Source organism: Limanda limanda, chromosome 13 (genome assembly GCF_963576545.1).
Source record: "Limanda limanda chromosome 13, fLimLim1.1, whole genome shotgun sequence".
In the NCBI taxonomy this organism is placed as follows: Eukaryota; Metazoa; Chordata; class Actinopteri; order Pleuronectiformes; family Pleuronectidae; genus Limanda; species Limanda limanda.
Window position 1 is genome coordinate 14101679 of NC_083648.1, and position 14521 is coordinate 14116199.

A 14521-nucleotide genomic window follows, 5' to 3' on the forward strand; every position below is an offset into this window, starting at 1 on the left:
GACACAGGTGAGGTATTTCGTTATTCTTTCAGGGATTGAAGGCCAGGCACTATTCATTTTCTTCATTTGTGTTTTCTTCTCTGGAGCGGTTTGCCACTCTGCTCAGAAAAGTGACACGGAGAGTTTTGAGTCAGGCCGAGACAAGATGCGGCCGCTAAGTTTTTAATGACCTCCCAGATAACAGGGTCCTTCTTCAGACCAGGCCTGTGCCCGAAATGTTACACAGGGAGGTAATCAAAAAAGTTTCGGAGAGTATCGAGTTCTCGTCGCTTCTCTCCAGCCCGCAGAGCTTATCAAGTAGTTATGTGCGTGCTTTCTGATAGGAGGAGCAGCTGGGCTCTGCCGTGTTGAATGAGTGTTGTGAGCATGCATATATTCTATCGTGTCTACCTTTGCGTGTACATATGGCTTTTTCTTCATGCATTTCCATATCCCGCTGTGAGGTGATGTCCAAGTCCGTGAGACAGTTGTATGTTTTTAGAGTTCATGAATATTGCAATTGCCTCAAAAGAGCCGAGTGTGTGTTTGCACGTTCGGGGTGGCAGGGCCCAAACGGGGATCAGGTGGCATCTAATAAATGATGTAACTCCCGTGTACTGCTGAGGTTAGATCCATTTCTTGATTAGATAACACAGGGCGCTGCCACATGATGCCCTCTCCATCGCAGTGTCTCCCCCGATTACTCCTCCCATATCGGATTCTGTATCTCTCTCACCCATATCTTTTTCTCTACTTTCTCCATTTCTTTATCTCTCTCTCCCTCGCTCTTGCCTTCCACACTGGCGTCACATATTACGGGATGGTTATCTCAGTTCAAGTGTGTGACAGAAAAGGACAGTGAGTTCTAGCTGTTTGGTTGCCCTCCTCACCCCTGGTTGCTATAAAATGCAACCAGGCGAGGCGCGCTGGGATGCCATCAGAGACACTGTGCACATATTTGACATTAACTGTATTGATTCATCCTTTTTTTTCCCTCTTAAATTAGTGATTCTTTCCCTCTTCACGCTCTAGCAGCAGGCAAATGCCCACACTTACACACACACACACATGACCTTGCTAATGACAATCTTTAGCCCATTAGCTTTAGTTTATATTTCTAAATGTCACACAATCCCAGTGTGACCAGGACACGGTTTCTCTCCATGAGTCTACTTGTGTCTCTCGTCGGTAGAAGTGACGAAAAGCCAAGTCCGGAGCAACTTCTAACTTGCATGTGTAAAGTTTAGAAATGTCAAATCTATAGTGGATAGACTTTCATTGTGAAACCACTGGCCTTATGGGAAAAGGGTTAAATTACACTGGCGTTTTCTCCGTGCTTCTCCTCCAACATAAACAGAGTTCGGCACTCAACACGTCATTTTCCTCGTCTTCGTATTAAAAGCAGGAGAGCGTTTCTTGGCACAGTTGTCGTGCTGTAAAGTGATATTCCTCTGGCGCTCATGGTTCAAGTCTTCTACTCCTTACTTTTCCTTAGGGGCGCCGATAGAGGGATTCTGTAAGTTGTGTCATTAAAGTGATCGTATTTCTGCTTTGAATGTTTTTATTGGAATGAAACAAGAGCATAGGTGGGAACGGGAGTTGCAAAGAGAATCAGTGACAGTGGGTGGGTGTGTCCGAGTGGTCGCTCCACAGCCGGAGACCCGGTGGGGAGTAGCCTCCCTCTCGCTGCCTCTTTCTCTAAATGCTGTTTTCTGAGGTGAGGAGCCTGATAAGAGTTGTAATTACCTCATTTTACTGCAGTAAATTGCCAGGTTTCTGTAAAGCAGACAGGCTGGCTGAGGTAATATCAGCAGTAATGAGTATTGTGATGGTTGTGGCAGGCTAGCGCTGCTTCCATCTGGATTATTGCTTGGTCACTGCTGCTACAGCAAACCTTGGCATATCCCGGGCTCATTACCGTGAGGCACAACATGGTTTAGTATTGATTTTCTCTGCCCTACGCGTTCTGCAGTCCGTAATGTATGTATGTAAGCATTTACCTTGCATAGCAATGCAACATAGACACACGCGAAATACACATTTTTCTTCATTACGAACTTTTCCCACTAAAAGGACATTTTTAACAACCAAAACACATCTACAAGAGATACGTATATTTGTGTTCTGAAAGTAAAATTGAGGTATAAATCTTGAGCAGCTGGCACTATCTGGTCAGGAGCTGTACATCAGTAATTGTATATATCATAATTCATGTCTATATATGAGTGCACACATGCCGTGTAGTGTATTGTGTAAAGGATGGTGATGACCTTTATCCTGACCACAGGGGAGTGATGTGCAGCAACAGGAATTCTGGCTTTTGATTGGTCCCTGTGAGAATCCATTAAAATACTTTCTGCTGAAGTAACTGCAGAAATCCCAAAGCGATGTCATCACTTCCAGACTTGCGTTCTTAAAAGTCTACATGGAGGGAGATCGTGTTTCTGCTGTAAAAAATATTTTAAGCATTTACATTTATCTGTGTTTAGGATAAACTCTCCACCCACTCCATTGTGTGGTTCAAGCTGTTACCACACACTTCCTCCTCGTATTGTGTAGTAGAGAAGGAGGAGGAGTCATTAGAAGTCTTTTGCGCTTAGACCCCAAATGAATTAGTTTGTTTGTTCTAATTGACTCATTGGATGGGACTTATTCTCGGTTAGATTCTTCCCATCTGTCTCTGGTAGTAGTTCGATTATAGAGGTGACCAAACTCCCCCCTGTCATTAACTGGAGGCAGAGGGAAAGACAAATAAGGCCAAGAGATGGAAGTGAGACGATTACAAAAAGAGATGTCGTAAAGGGAGGAAAGATGAAAGACAGTGGTAAATGGAGAGAGCGAGGATACGCGCAGAGAGGAGGCGGAGAACGGATGGACTGGGAGTCGGGGGAGAAGGGGAACGCGGGCGAGGAGAGATGGATGAGGAGGAGAGGAAAGAGGGTGGAGACGGAGGTGAAGGTAAAGAGAGAGAGCGAGGGTGGTAGGGGTGGTGGGGTTATGATGAATTAAAGATGACACTCTCCGGCAGCCTGGTTTCTAAAGATCACTCTGTCTGCTAATGTAATGTTAATGAATGCAAATTATGGGCCCAACCTCTCCCCCCCTGAGCAGGGGAAGGAAGGTAGAGAGAGGAAGGTAGAGAGAGAGCAAAAGAAAAAGAGGGAGAAGAAGGTGTGGAGTCGGGGGGGGGGGTGTATAAATGTGCTGTTGGTGCGTTACGCTTGTTGCTTTTTGAGCGACTGACCACTAAGATATGATACGATAAGATTATTGAGTGTGTTGTCAGCACGGTGTGTGTGTGTGTGTGTGTGTGTGTGAGCCTCAGCAGGGCCGGTTGTGTTTCCCTGATTTCACTCCACAACAACTCTATTGCAAACCTGTAATATTAGGGAAAGCGAGTGTGGCTGCACACTAAGTGTTGCAAGGTTTAATCTTAAGCTTGATGCGGCGTGGCAGCCCAGATGTGTGAGGCCAGGAGAATGTCACCTTGCAGTTATGATAGGATCATTTCATCAGGTTCTGCAGATACTCCATGTATATTAATTTCTCTCTCTTTTGAGGCATTATTTTTAACATCTGCTGCTAATCTCACTTTGGCTCCTGCAGCTCCCTTCCTCTGCACCTCTTCTCCTCTCTCTCAATGCTTTTACTTCAAAATCACCAGGCATACGCAGGATAAACCAACTCAAAAAAGTCTGTTGACCTTTTTTCCAATTGCCAGTAGATGTTTTTTCAATTTTTTCTTTTTTCTAGTGCTTTATGAATGATGTCACCGACGTGCCAAAAACGGAGGCCTCTCCTTGTGCCAGATTAGCTCTCACATTTTTATACGATTTTATTTATGCCAATAAATACCCACTACTGCAGTCATTTGACTTTGGAGTTAATGCAGATTGAATCCATTTCCATTGCAGTAAAATGTGAAAGTATGAGTAGAACATTCATGACTATTTAAGCGCCTAATACAAATCCATTTGCATTGTAGACAAATACAATACAAAAAAGAAAAATTATATTGCACATTGTTCCCAAGATTAATAAAACAGTAAACGCACAAATGCTTTTTTTCCTCAGCAAAGCCCAGAAGTTCTACCAGTGTCTAGACGGCCAAAGTAAAGAAGAAGAAATAAGTGCATTTTTTTCATATTTCCATCACTGCCGATCCGAAGGGATACAATCATTTGACCCTGGAGTGAATGGTGATTGTATCCACTCCCCACTACAGACAACAGCCAGGTGTTAGTGCTTTTTTTGTTGGGAGAAAAAGCGGCTTCATCTTTCTCTTTTTGTCTCTGATACTGACCTGCTCGTCTTTCATGCCGAAAATTGTTATTTTCTCTCAGCCAGATCCAGGGGAATTGAAGCCCGGCGATGTGGGACTCTGTGTTCCATCACTTCGCACGGCTGTCTCCGAGGACGGCAGATTATTTTCTTTTAAATTTTCAAATCAGCCACATTGTCATCCCTGTCTTCAGGGGAACATAGAAGCGACACATTTCTTCTGATGTATTTCCGTTGACTCTTCTGTGTCTTCTATTTAAAGCAAGAAACCCTTCAGTGTGAGTAACGCAGCTTTAGTGTGGCACATACAAGATAAATCTCACATCTGTGTTCGCCAGGATTGTCTTCTGTGTTGAACACGGTGACTCGATCAAAGATCTCGCCTCGCTCCTCTTCTTCTTAACAATGACGCGGCCGTGTGCCATAAACACAGTGTCGCTGTTTTCCAAATCGACTCAGTGCTCTGGACCATGCTGGACTCGTGTCGGTCCAACCTTCCAGTCCAATAAACAAGCCTTTTGTTTGTGATGTCCCACGGTGCGCTGAGTGAACTGCCTCTACCTGTGTGAGGAACTTCTGCCCAATTTATTCAGAAAATAATCTGTCAAAAATGTTCCCTTTTTTTATTCATAAATCCCCCAAGTGGACAGCTGATTAGTTTGGGAAGCGCAGCAGCTTTTCACTCTTGTTTGTTTGTTACTTTGTTTTCAGCCCTGTTTTTTAAGATGCCAGGCTCAGCAGGGCTGCCATGGGGCTTCATCATTGTTAAGTGCTCATTTCAATCCTGCTGATTTCTTCTCTTGGTTTTTCGTTTTCCGTCTCTCTCTCTCTTCCTCCCTCCTTCTCTCTCTCTTCCTTCAATCTGTCGCTCTCTCTTGACCTCCCATCTTGATTTCATTTCTGAGAAAAGATAAAGCCCCTCTTGAATAATGGCGTTTCAATGCCCTCAGATCTTGTTTCCGTGTGTTGCTACAATCACAAAGACGGAGGCCCCTCTCAGCCCAGCATCTGGACATGATTGTCTCGTTGAATTACAAAGTGCCCGAGCATCCTTGAACAGGAGGGCATAGAGACAAGGGGTGGGTTAAAGCGTGGATAGAGGGGAAAGATGTGTTGTTGGATGGGGAGGGAAGAATCCGTGGAGAATTGTCAGCCGTATTGACTGAGGAGCCGGGGAGCTTCAGAGAGGTGCTTCAGCACATGTTCTATCGACCAGCAGCCATACAATCATACAGACATGGTCACAAAGGAGGTGAATTACACAGTCATGTTGCCACTCTAACTTTCAAACTGCAGAATTAGAGTCATACGTAAAGGCTCAGAGAAGGTAGAGACAATAGGCAATCCTGTTTTACTCTGAAATCTCTTTTTAGAGATATTCTTTTGTGCTCGCAATAAGCCGTCATGCGTGTGCATGTGATGTATCATGCGACTGCTCGCTGACGTGTAATTGTGTGAAGAGGCCCTGCCGTATCGATCTGTAAACGCAGGGCCCCATCAATGTTTAATGCAGTCTCTCTCTCTCTCTCGCTCTTTCATTTCTCTCCCTCCCTTTCTCCATCCCCCGCTCTCTATCTGTGGAAACAGCCTAGCATTTGGTATTGATCCATCATTTGCTGCTAATGAGCAGGACCTGTGCTTTCTGGGATTGGAAGCCGAAGTCCCTCGGCTGGGCCCGGGCTCGGCTCACGACTTCCCGGTTTTGACGAGTACCCTGGTTGTGTATCAGCTCATCCGAGCTATTAACAATGACCTAACCCACATCCTCTGTATGATTAGGATTTACTAATATTGTGCGATGCAGTCATGACACATCCTCCGGCCTTTTTGCTGCCTTCTTATCCATTTAAGGCCGGCTACCCTGACACATACAAGCAGTTGTTTTTCCAAAAGATTTATGAGCCATGGTGACATAGTCAACATTAAGCTTTCAGTGTTAATAATTTTCCCACACACTGAACTGCTTGTGAACCTGGCAGTGTGTTTAATTTATTGGAGCTCGCAGGTGCAGCTGACATAGCAGAATATGAATGCAGAAGTAAACACTCAGCCCCCCCTCCACAATCACGAGGGACGACAGTTTGCTGCTGTCTTACCTTTGTCTTTTAAATGACTTGGTAAAAAAAACAGAGAGAAGCTAACAGGGTTGTCCACGTATAACAGCAATCAAAATCATGGGGCTGGTGAGCAGGCGGACTAATTGTTTTTATGTGGGTTTTATGGTCTTGCTGAGGAGGAAGCCTGCATTAAACTACTGGAACCCACAGACTCATCAGAGGAAATGTGTCCAAGCCAAGACCTCAAATTAAACCTTACATTAAAAGCATCTTTCTTTTGTCCAAAGCTAATTATTATTTATATGAATCCGTCGAATGTAGACATATTAAGTTGCCATTAATAGAAATACATTATTGTTTAAAATGGGCCAGCTGCCGTTTGAACGGAAAAAGAAGATGAAGAATCCTTTGAAAACTAATTATTTTGTAAGCTTAGGTCACAGGATGACTCTCAGCAATATACCAAAATTATATTTGTAATTTTGAAAGAGTTGGCTTTTCTTATTAATGTGGGTAGCTTCTTTTAAAATGAAACCCTTCAAATCCGTTTATGATTAAATGGATGAGTAGTTCCCATAGCAGCTCATTTAAACACACACACACACACACACACATACACACACATGTACATAAGGGACAATTTCCAAAAGCCCAGGGCTGGTGGACAGGTGTCTGAGCCGTGGCATTAAGGCTGTGGGAGCCCCGCCCCCTTTCCTAAAAACCACTTACCACTCTCCATTTACTCATCTGCTACTCTAGTGTTTTGCTAATGGTAGCCATTAGGTCACATGACATGGCTCGCCAAACCCTCCCATGGGCCTTTGACCTTCTTTATTTATTTCTTTTCACCTCCTGCTTTCACCGTCTCCTCTCCTTTTTTGGAAGGAAATGGAAAATGGCCCACCAAGTGCCTGTGTGATTTGACTAAAGCTTTTGTGATTTCCCCTGAGAAAGGGTTGGCAGTCCCCACGACGCTGGCTGGCGCTAAGGGCTGTTTCATGCTCCTATCTCCCCAGCTGACAGCAAGTCGCAGAGGCAGGCAGGCGGGCTGGAGCTGGCTGGCTGGCTGGGAGCGAGACAAGGCGAGGCTGATCTTAGGGAAATTGAAATACTCTGATGGAAGCCGGGTGTGAACAAGCCTGTCATTGTAGGTGTACACAGAAAATTGCTCTTTGTGTTGCCTGGTGGATGAGAATGTGCGTGTGTGTGTTCGTCTTAACATGTAGGGTATATATAGTGTAGCTGTTTTCAGACATGCACTCTGGATAAATGGGTTGCCTCTCACATATTACGCAGCAGGAGATTGTCTGGGTTAGACGTGTTTACTACAACAGGAAAATGTCCGAAACCTTCAGACGAGGTAGAGCCTGCAGGAGGGAGGACATGATGTATAAATCCATGGTGACGTCTGCGTCTTCTATGTGTATGACGCTTAATTTCATCCTGAGATATTTGTATTCTTTTGATTTTGGTCATTCTGTGTGTCCGTTGCATGCTAGAGATGTAAAAACACTCTAAATGCAGCTTATGTGTGAACTCCTGTATACTATGGTGAATTATAAGCTAATTATTTTCTCCCAGTAAGAATTAAAGGCCTCCTTCTTATCAAACTACAGGGTTGTCACTCATCCACATTTGTTTTCACCATATGACCTTCAGATGACGGGCTTTCAATGCTGCATCAGCTGGAATGATCTCTAAATCACTGCAGGTTCAGCGGGACTCCAAATAACAGAAAGCTGCATGTGTGTACTTCCTGTGGAGGAGCAGGTAAAGGAAGGATGCTGAGGTCTTCCCTTTCTTCAATGAGGGCAGTGTTGCGTCTTTGCAGTTAATCAGAGTGAGATTTCTCCCACATCAACAACACATACGAGTGTTGCTTGCCGACAGTTTGCTCTGATAGTGGATACTGTCCAAGCCGTAGACACAGCGGCTGCAGTTCCTCTGATAATTCCCCACACACCTTTTTCTTATCTGCTACACATCATCACCCGGACACACCATCCACTCATCATGTCTCCCAGCTTTTTATCTAGTCTGGCCACATTAAACACAAGCGAGCACACGTTGTGGCAGGAGCAGCATCGGAAAAACGAAATATGTCCCGGTTCTCCCACAATAAGATGGAAGGTGTGGGCCAGAGTATAAACTGTCTGTTACAAGTGAAATTATGAATCTATCGTTACACTGCTAAGGCCAACATGTCACCCACTTCATCACTCTATAAATCTCTGTGTGTGTGAGAGGGAGGGAGAAGCAGGGGAGACCGGTGGTTGCTGATAACTGCCATACTTCTCTCGTCTTTCCTGGAGCTATATCAAGTTTCCAGATTTCAAAGTGCCAACCCGGCAGATATTAATCAAAACAGGGATGACAAACTTCTTAGGTGAGCTGCCAGACCTATTTGTCTGCAGCGTGTCACTGAGGATTAGTAAGAGGAGAGTGCGAGCAAGAGAGAATGTGTATTCTTTATGTTCTTATATTTCACACGGTGCCAGATATGACAGCAAGTCCATAGTGAGGTAGAGGAATTCTAATCTTTTCCAACATATGAAGGAATTTCCTTTATTGTCTCATTTTTGTTTGTAACCTGTGTACCACATAGTTACTTTCAGTCATGCATTGACCTAAACGTGAGAATGCAAATATCCAAAGAGTTTTCCTGCCGGCTCCCAAATAAAAAAGGCATGAATACAAGTATCTCAGAAAGATTTGTCATGCGGGTAGATGAAAGTGACTAAAATGCCAAAATGGAAAGAGAAGGGAGTTGATTTGATTTTGGCGATCAGTGCCATGATCATTGCGGACACCGATGATGTAAACAAAACACGTGAATGAAATGTATAGTTCATGTCCTGCCTCCTTCTTTCTCTGCCCAGACACCACACCCCCCCTCACCTGAATGAGATATTCCTGTTGTTGTGAACACGTTTGACCCAGAGAACCTCTCCATTGTCTGAACACTTTCAGGAGTTTATATCTGCAAACGGCTTACGACACTCCTTTATGCAATGAATGCGGATACGTTTCCCCTTCTTGTTTAACCTTTCACACTCTACGTCTTGAATATGTATTTTTCATAAATTTGGGTCGAGAGGAACCGAGACAATGAGTACAGAATACCTCTGTGATAGTAGTTTTTCCCACTTGTAGTACACAGCTGCACTTGGAGGCCTCCCTCTGCATGTGTACAGCCACTTTCTTTTGGTTGAACAATTTGACACAGTTCAGTGCTCAAACACAACCACTCGCAAACTCGTTCTATGTTTTTCATTTCCACGTCCAAATACATGCAGGCATGCACACGGGCAGAAAAGCAGGACGCACATACTGTAGTTCCAGGCTCACGCGGAGAGGACACAGCGTTTAACAGCATGACAGAGGCACTCGTACATTCCTCCCAGTGCCGAGGCTTTGTTTCCACGTCTCCTGTCTTAACAGAAGTTGAGCAGAAATGGATGAAAGGCTGTGAAGGGTTCATCTCCTTTCTGCTCATCGGTGATAGTGTCAAGTGATCACTGGGGCTTGAATGCAGTTCAGCTCGGTGGAGTGATTCTCAAACTAGCTTTTTTTCCCTGTGGCTAACCACTGTTTTCCCTTTTTCTCTTTGCTGCAGAGACCGTGATGGACACCCGGGTGGCCACAGCTGAACTGGGCTGGACAGCGTATCCGAATTCCGGGGTAAGTCGGCATGGCAACGCACGCAGACGAAAGAACAGTTTCACAAGTTTGTCATGGAACTCTCTCCGGTGTGTAACATGAAACACGGTGCTGGCACCGACAGGCAGTCGCACAGATAAGTAGACAGGAAGGAAGGATGGGAGTATACAGATTTAAGTACTGCCCCAATGAAGCTCCTATTATGAGAATTATTTTCTCTCTGTCCTGGCTCATAATGGCTTAATGACATAATGGGTTCATGTAAGCCCCAGAACACTGCACCTAAGTCCCTGTAAATGGAGGCTGGGGGGATACCATAGACATAATAATACAGTAATGACACATTTATGCAGGGAAGTGGAGGTATTAGGATGAAACGGGGGAGGAGGAGCTAAGACGGTGGAAACACTCAGGGCTTCTTCACATTTCAAGAGAAGTATTTTCAACTTTTTCAGTAGCTGCATGCACATTAAAGCAGTGGAAATGGAACAAAGTGCCAAGTCATCATCATATTTTTTTTGCTTTTTTCCCCAGAGTATCATAGGTATGATTGCCCAATTACGTTAATGGTCCAAAAGAGAATTTTAAGACCTTGTTCTCAGCGCTGTAATTCAATAATTCAATAGAAAGCTCCATAGTCCAACACTGATAACCTGGATCTGGCTGGAGAGACGATGACTGTTTCCTGTATTTTCCGGGTCTTTAGGTCTTTATGAGGCATTTTACACACGTGTGTAAAGGGAGCCTTTGCTGCTCTTGAACAGAGCGTTGGCTCTATTCAAACATTGGAGAGTGTGGCAGCTCACTTTATTTGTCTGCCCTGAAAGAGCATTAAGTCAGAACCTGGATTGACTGAGTGTGAACATTAGAGCAACAATTCTGGAGCCGAGACCAAAACAAACTTCCACAATCTTGTGTTGCGTTGCGAGAAGATGAAATCGTGATACCCCCAACCTGCAGCCTGTGGAGATCTCATTACTTTACACATGTAATAAAACCAATTTCTCATCTCAGAATTTGCACTATACTAAATAATTCAGAGATTTTGTTCCATGGCCTATTTTCTTTTGTAAATATTACTCATCACACCTATTTTGTTGTCGTCCAACTGCATGTGTTGTGGGACTCTTTTGGTCCAATCATCACTGATTGTGACTGAGGAAAAAATGTATTTAGCTCCAGATGGTTAATAACCCTGAGAATCCGGCCCTCTCGAACACATTCAAATCAGCCCAAATAAATACATTGGGGTTTGAACTGAATCGTCAAAGTATTGCGTGTTTGTGTGTGTTGTCTACTTTTTAGCACACAAAAAATAGTTTTCTAAAATGATGTCTGAACTGCATTTATTTTATAATTGGCCGTATCCAGTCTGTCTTCACTGAAAATACATTGGACATTTGTCCAAAAAACCCAAAATGAGCAGCTGATTATGTTGCAGCCAAAATGATTAAAGCAAAAGCAAAAATCTTTTGCAAATTAAATCTTGCACATTTATATATTTTCATTTCAAATAATTGTGAGGATACCTTGTTACCTTATTGCTAATTCATTGTAAACTGGCCTTGTAATGATCAGTTTGACTCAAAGGAGGAAAAAAAGCTCAGTATTCTTCTGGAGTTTTTTTCTTCTTTTTGTTGATATGTTATTTTTCCCTGTAAAAAGGAAACATCGAGTAAGACCTACTGAGTAGAGACATCTCCTGTGCTATTTCCATCCAAGCTGGTTGAGTTCAGCCAGCCTCCAGGCACACAGAGCCTTTCGTCTGTGTTGAGCATCGGTTTTTTAAGCTGCTCCTGTTGTAACAGTTCATGCCGGGAGAGACCCGCTGTACAGAGAACACACTCACACCGCTCACTGGTGGAACTTACCCGGCTACGCAGCCGTCTTGACCTTGCTGCTGGAGTGTCAGAGATGCAGCGTGATTTTGAAGAATCTCGCACTCGCGTACACACACTCAATCCGGCAGCTTTTTAAACTGTATTTCTCTTGTGTGGGAGCTAAATATTGAATTATATTAAACCTGTACAACACTCATCTCAAACGGCTGCAGGTGCATCAGTGTGTTTGTGTGCAACGCAGCTGATTTGGAAACCAAGTATTTAATAAGTCCTCGACACACTCAGACACGTATTGAGTATTTCAATGTATTACATAATGAACACTCGGTTAGAAGCTGAGTTGAAAGTTAAATTTAAAAGAATCCATAACGATGAGCGTAGCCTGAAAGGAGTGAAAGGAGGGTGCTGTGAATTGAACACACAAAACACGAAGGGAGGAACACACACACCAGCGCTGTCCCCGTGCTACACCTCATTAATGTCCTTCAGTAACTCCTTCAAGAGTTCATAAGAAGTGTGTGTGTGTGTGTGTTTGTGTGTTTGTATTTGTCTGACCTGAAGGGTTAATTTTGAAGGATTGCAGTAGCAGTGTCATTAGTTCCAGTGGTGTAAACATGAGGACATATCAGGGTTAGCCCACATGAATGAATAATGCTGCGGCGCTATGCAAATGCACGCTCTGTGTCAGCATCTGCCGGAGAGACGGAGAGCTCCGAGGGCAAACAGATGTGTACGGAAAACAGGCAGGATTTTTTTATTTTGTTTTGTTATATCCCTTCTTTCTCCCTGTGGACTTTAAACACAACATTTTCCTCACCTCCACCTCTTTGAGTCAGTCCCCTCCTTTTCCTTTCTCTCTCATTCTCTGTCTTCACACAAGCACCTTGTCTTTGTTGAGTTAAGCGATTATAAGGAAATCAGTTAGCGCCACTATTTTGGAGGAAAAGCTATTTCAAGGCAACATATACAAATAACAGGGATTTTAATGTTTTTTACATATATGTGAAAAAAACGAAATTTAATTGACACAGTGGCAGTAATGGAGTACCATGGAAAAAACTAAGATCTGGACTTATACCAAAGCTGCTTATCCGCGTAATCAAAGTGATTAAATCCAGGATTGGACTTTAAATAAGATTTAAATCAACTTAAAACTGTTCAATTTAAGAAAAACTTGACACAATCCCAGAAACAGTGGAAATACTGTTAACTTAAATATTATTTGAAAACCTAATATTGAGAAATCAGGTCACTCACCAGTGGAGTGTTAGCTGTTTTTTTTTACTTAAGTTGTGACAATAAACTTGTTGTGATTTCCCGTAATCTTGTTTCCCCACTTGCATCCTGTAAACATAGACACTACGAAAACAGTAAGAAGGTGATATTTAAGGATGGACAGTTTTTATGAGGTGAGCAGAGGTACATGAAATATAATTTACTGGATACAAACACTAGATTGAAGCTCACACTGATATAAAGCCTGTTGTTCTATTCTACGTGCAGGAGGAATCAGTGTTCGACCCGTGTGCTCCTCCAAACACTCTGTTGGCAGTTTATCAGATCCACTGCACTAAAGTTAATGAAGTCTAATGCAACAGCCTTGCAGTAAATCCTCTAACTTCATGAAGGTTATAATCTACAGGTTTTATTGAGAGTGTTTGAGGAGAGGTGTTGACTCAGCTGAATGCTCATTTTGGAAGATAAAATATTTGAACTGTGTCACATTGTGCAGAGATGATACCGTTTATTACCTCAGCCGAGGAGGTGACGTTTTCACCCCTGGCCATGATTCATAGTTTAACATTCAGAAATCATGTCTAAGGAGCAGGCATCAATGAGAGCGTGAAATTAGTGGATGTACGCGCAATAAATAGATTTTAATTATTTAGGACAAAATAATAGAAAGAACTCTGTAGAAGAACTTTAGAACAATTTTGAATGTGTGTGCTTTTTCTTCAGGACTGACAAAGGTTTGTAGTGTAAGAAATTCTGAGCCATTAGAGGAAAGGAACATGGGTTTCTTCGTTCCTAATTGTTCTTCTTGAATAATTTAGATAAAAGCGGAACCAGAAGAAAAAAAAAAGAGGATAATTTCGGGGTGGAGTGTGGGAGACAGGAAGGGGACGAGAGCGAGAGATTAGAGGGGGGGGGGGGTAGTGTGGCTGAAAAGGGGGTGGGGGGGATTAGGAGAAACTGGAGTGAGAAAAGGGTAAGAGATCAATTGAGTGTGAATGGGGAAAATTTAAAAAAAAAGCTGCGTAGCCCAGAAACATTGAGCCGTGGATGTGCGTGTGGAGGAGAGCTCGGGTTAACTCATGTGACTCTGGGGAGGTCACAGGCACAGTCCAGGCTTTAAGGTGAGAGCCTGCGGGGGGAGGGGTGCCCGGGGGGGGAGGGAGGGAGGGGGTCACGGGGTCAGCCGGGTGGCGGCGGCTCTGCTGACAGAGGCTGTGGGTGCTGTCAAGCGAGGAGAAAACGGGGCAGGCTAGGGGCAGGGAGGGATAACGAGTCGGCCAAGTGAGCGAGAGAGAGAGAGAGAGAGAGATGGGAGTGGAGGATAAGAAGCAGAAAGATAAAGAGGAGATTTGCCAGAAATCCCTTTGGTTTGCAGGTGCACGAGAAGCGACGGAGACAGAAGGGAAGGCCCCCCTGACGTTTGTTTGTATTTACACTTGCTTGTATTTCTGCGTGTGGTTTTGTGTG

At 43.8% G+C, this 14521-nt stretch overlaps 1 protein-coding gene across 1 annotated transcript in view; it reads left to right on the forward strand.

Moving 5' to 3' along the window:
- Positions 1-8416: 8416 nt before the first annotated feature.
- LOC133017501 (ephrin type-B receptor 1-B) overlaps positions 8417-14521 on the forward strand; it is a 107706-nt gene continuing 101601 nt past the window's right edge. Inside the window, exons 1-2 of the mRNA XM_061083610.1 lie at positions 8417-8447; positions 9934-9998. Coding sequence (XP_060939593.1) covers positions 8417-8447; positions 9934-9998 — 96 coding nt within the window. The remainder of the gene's footprint in view (positions 8448-9933; positions 9999-14521) is intronic.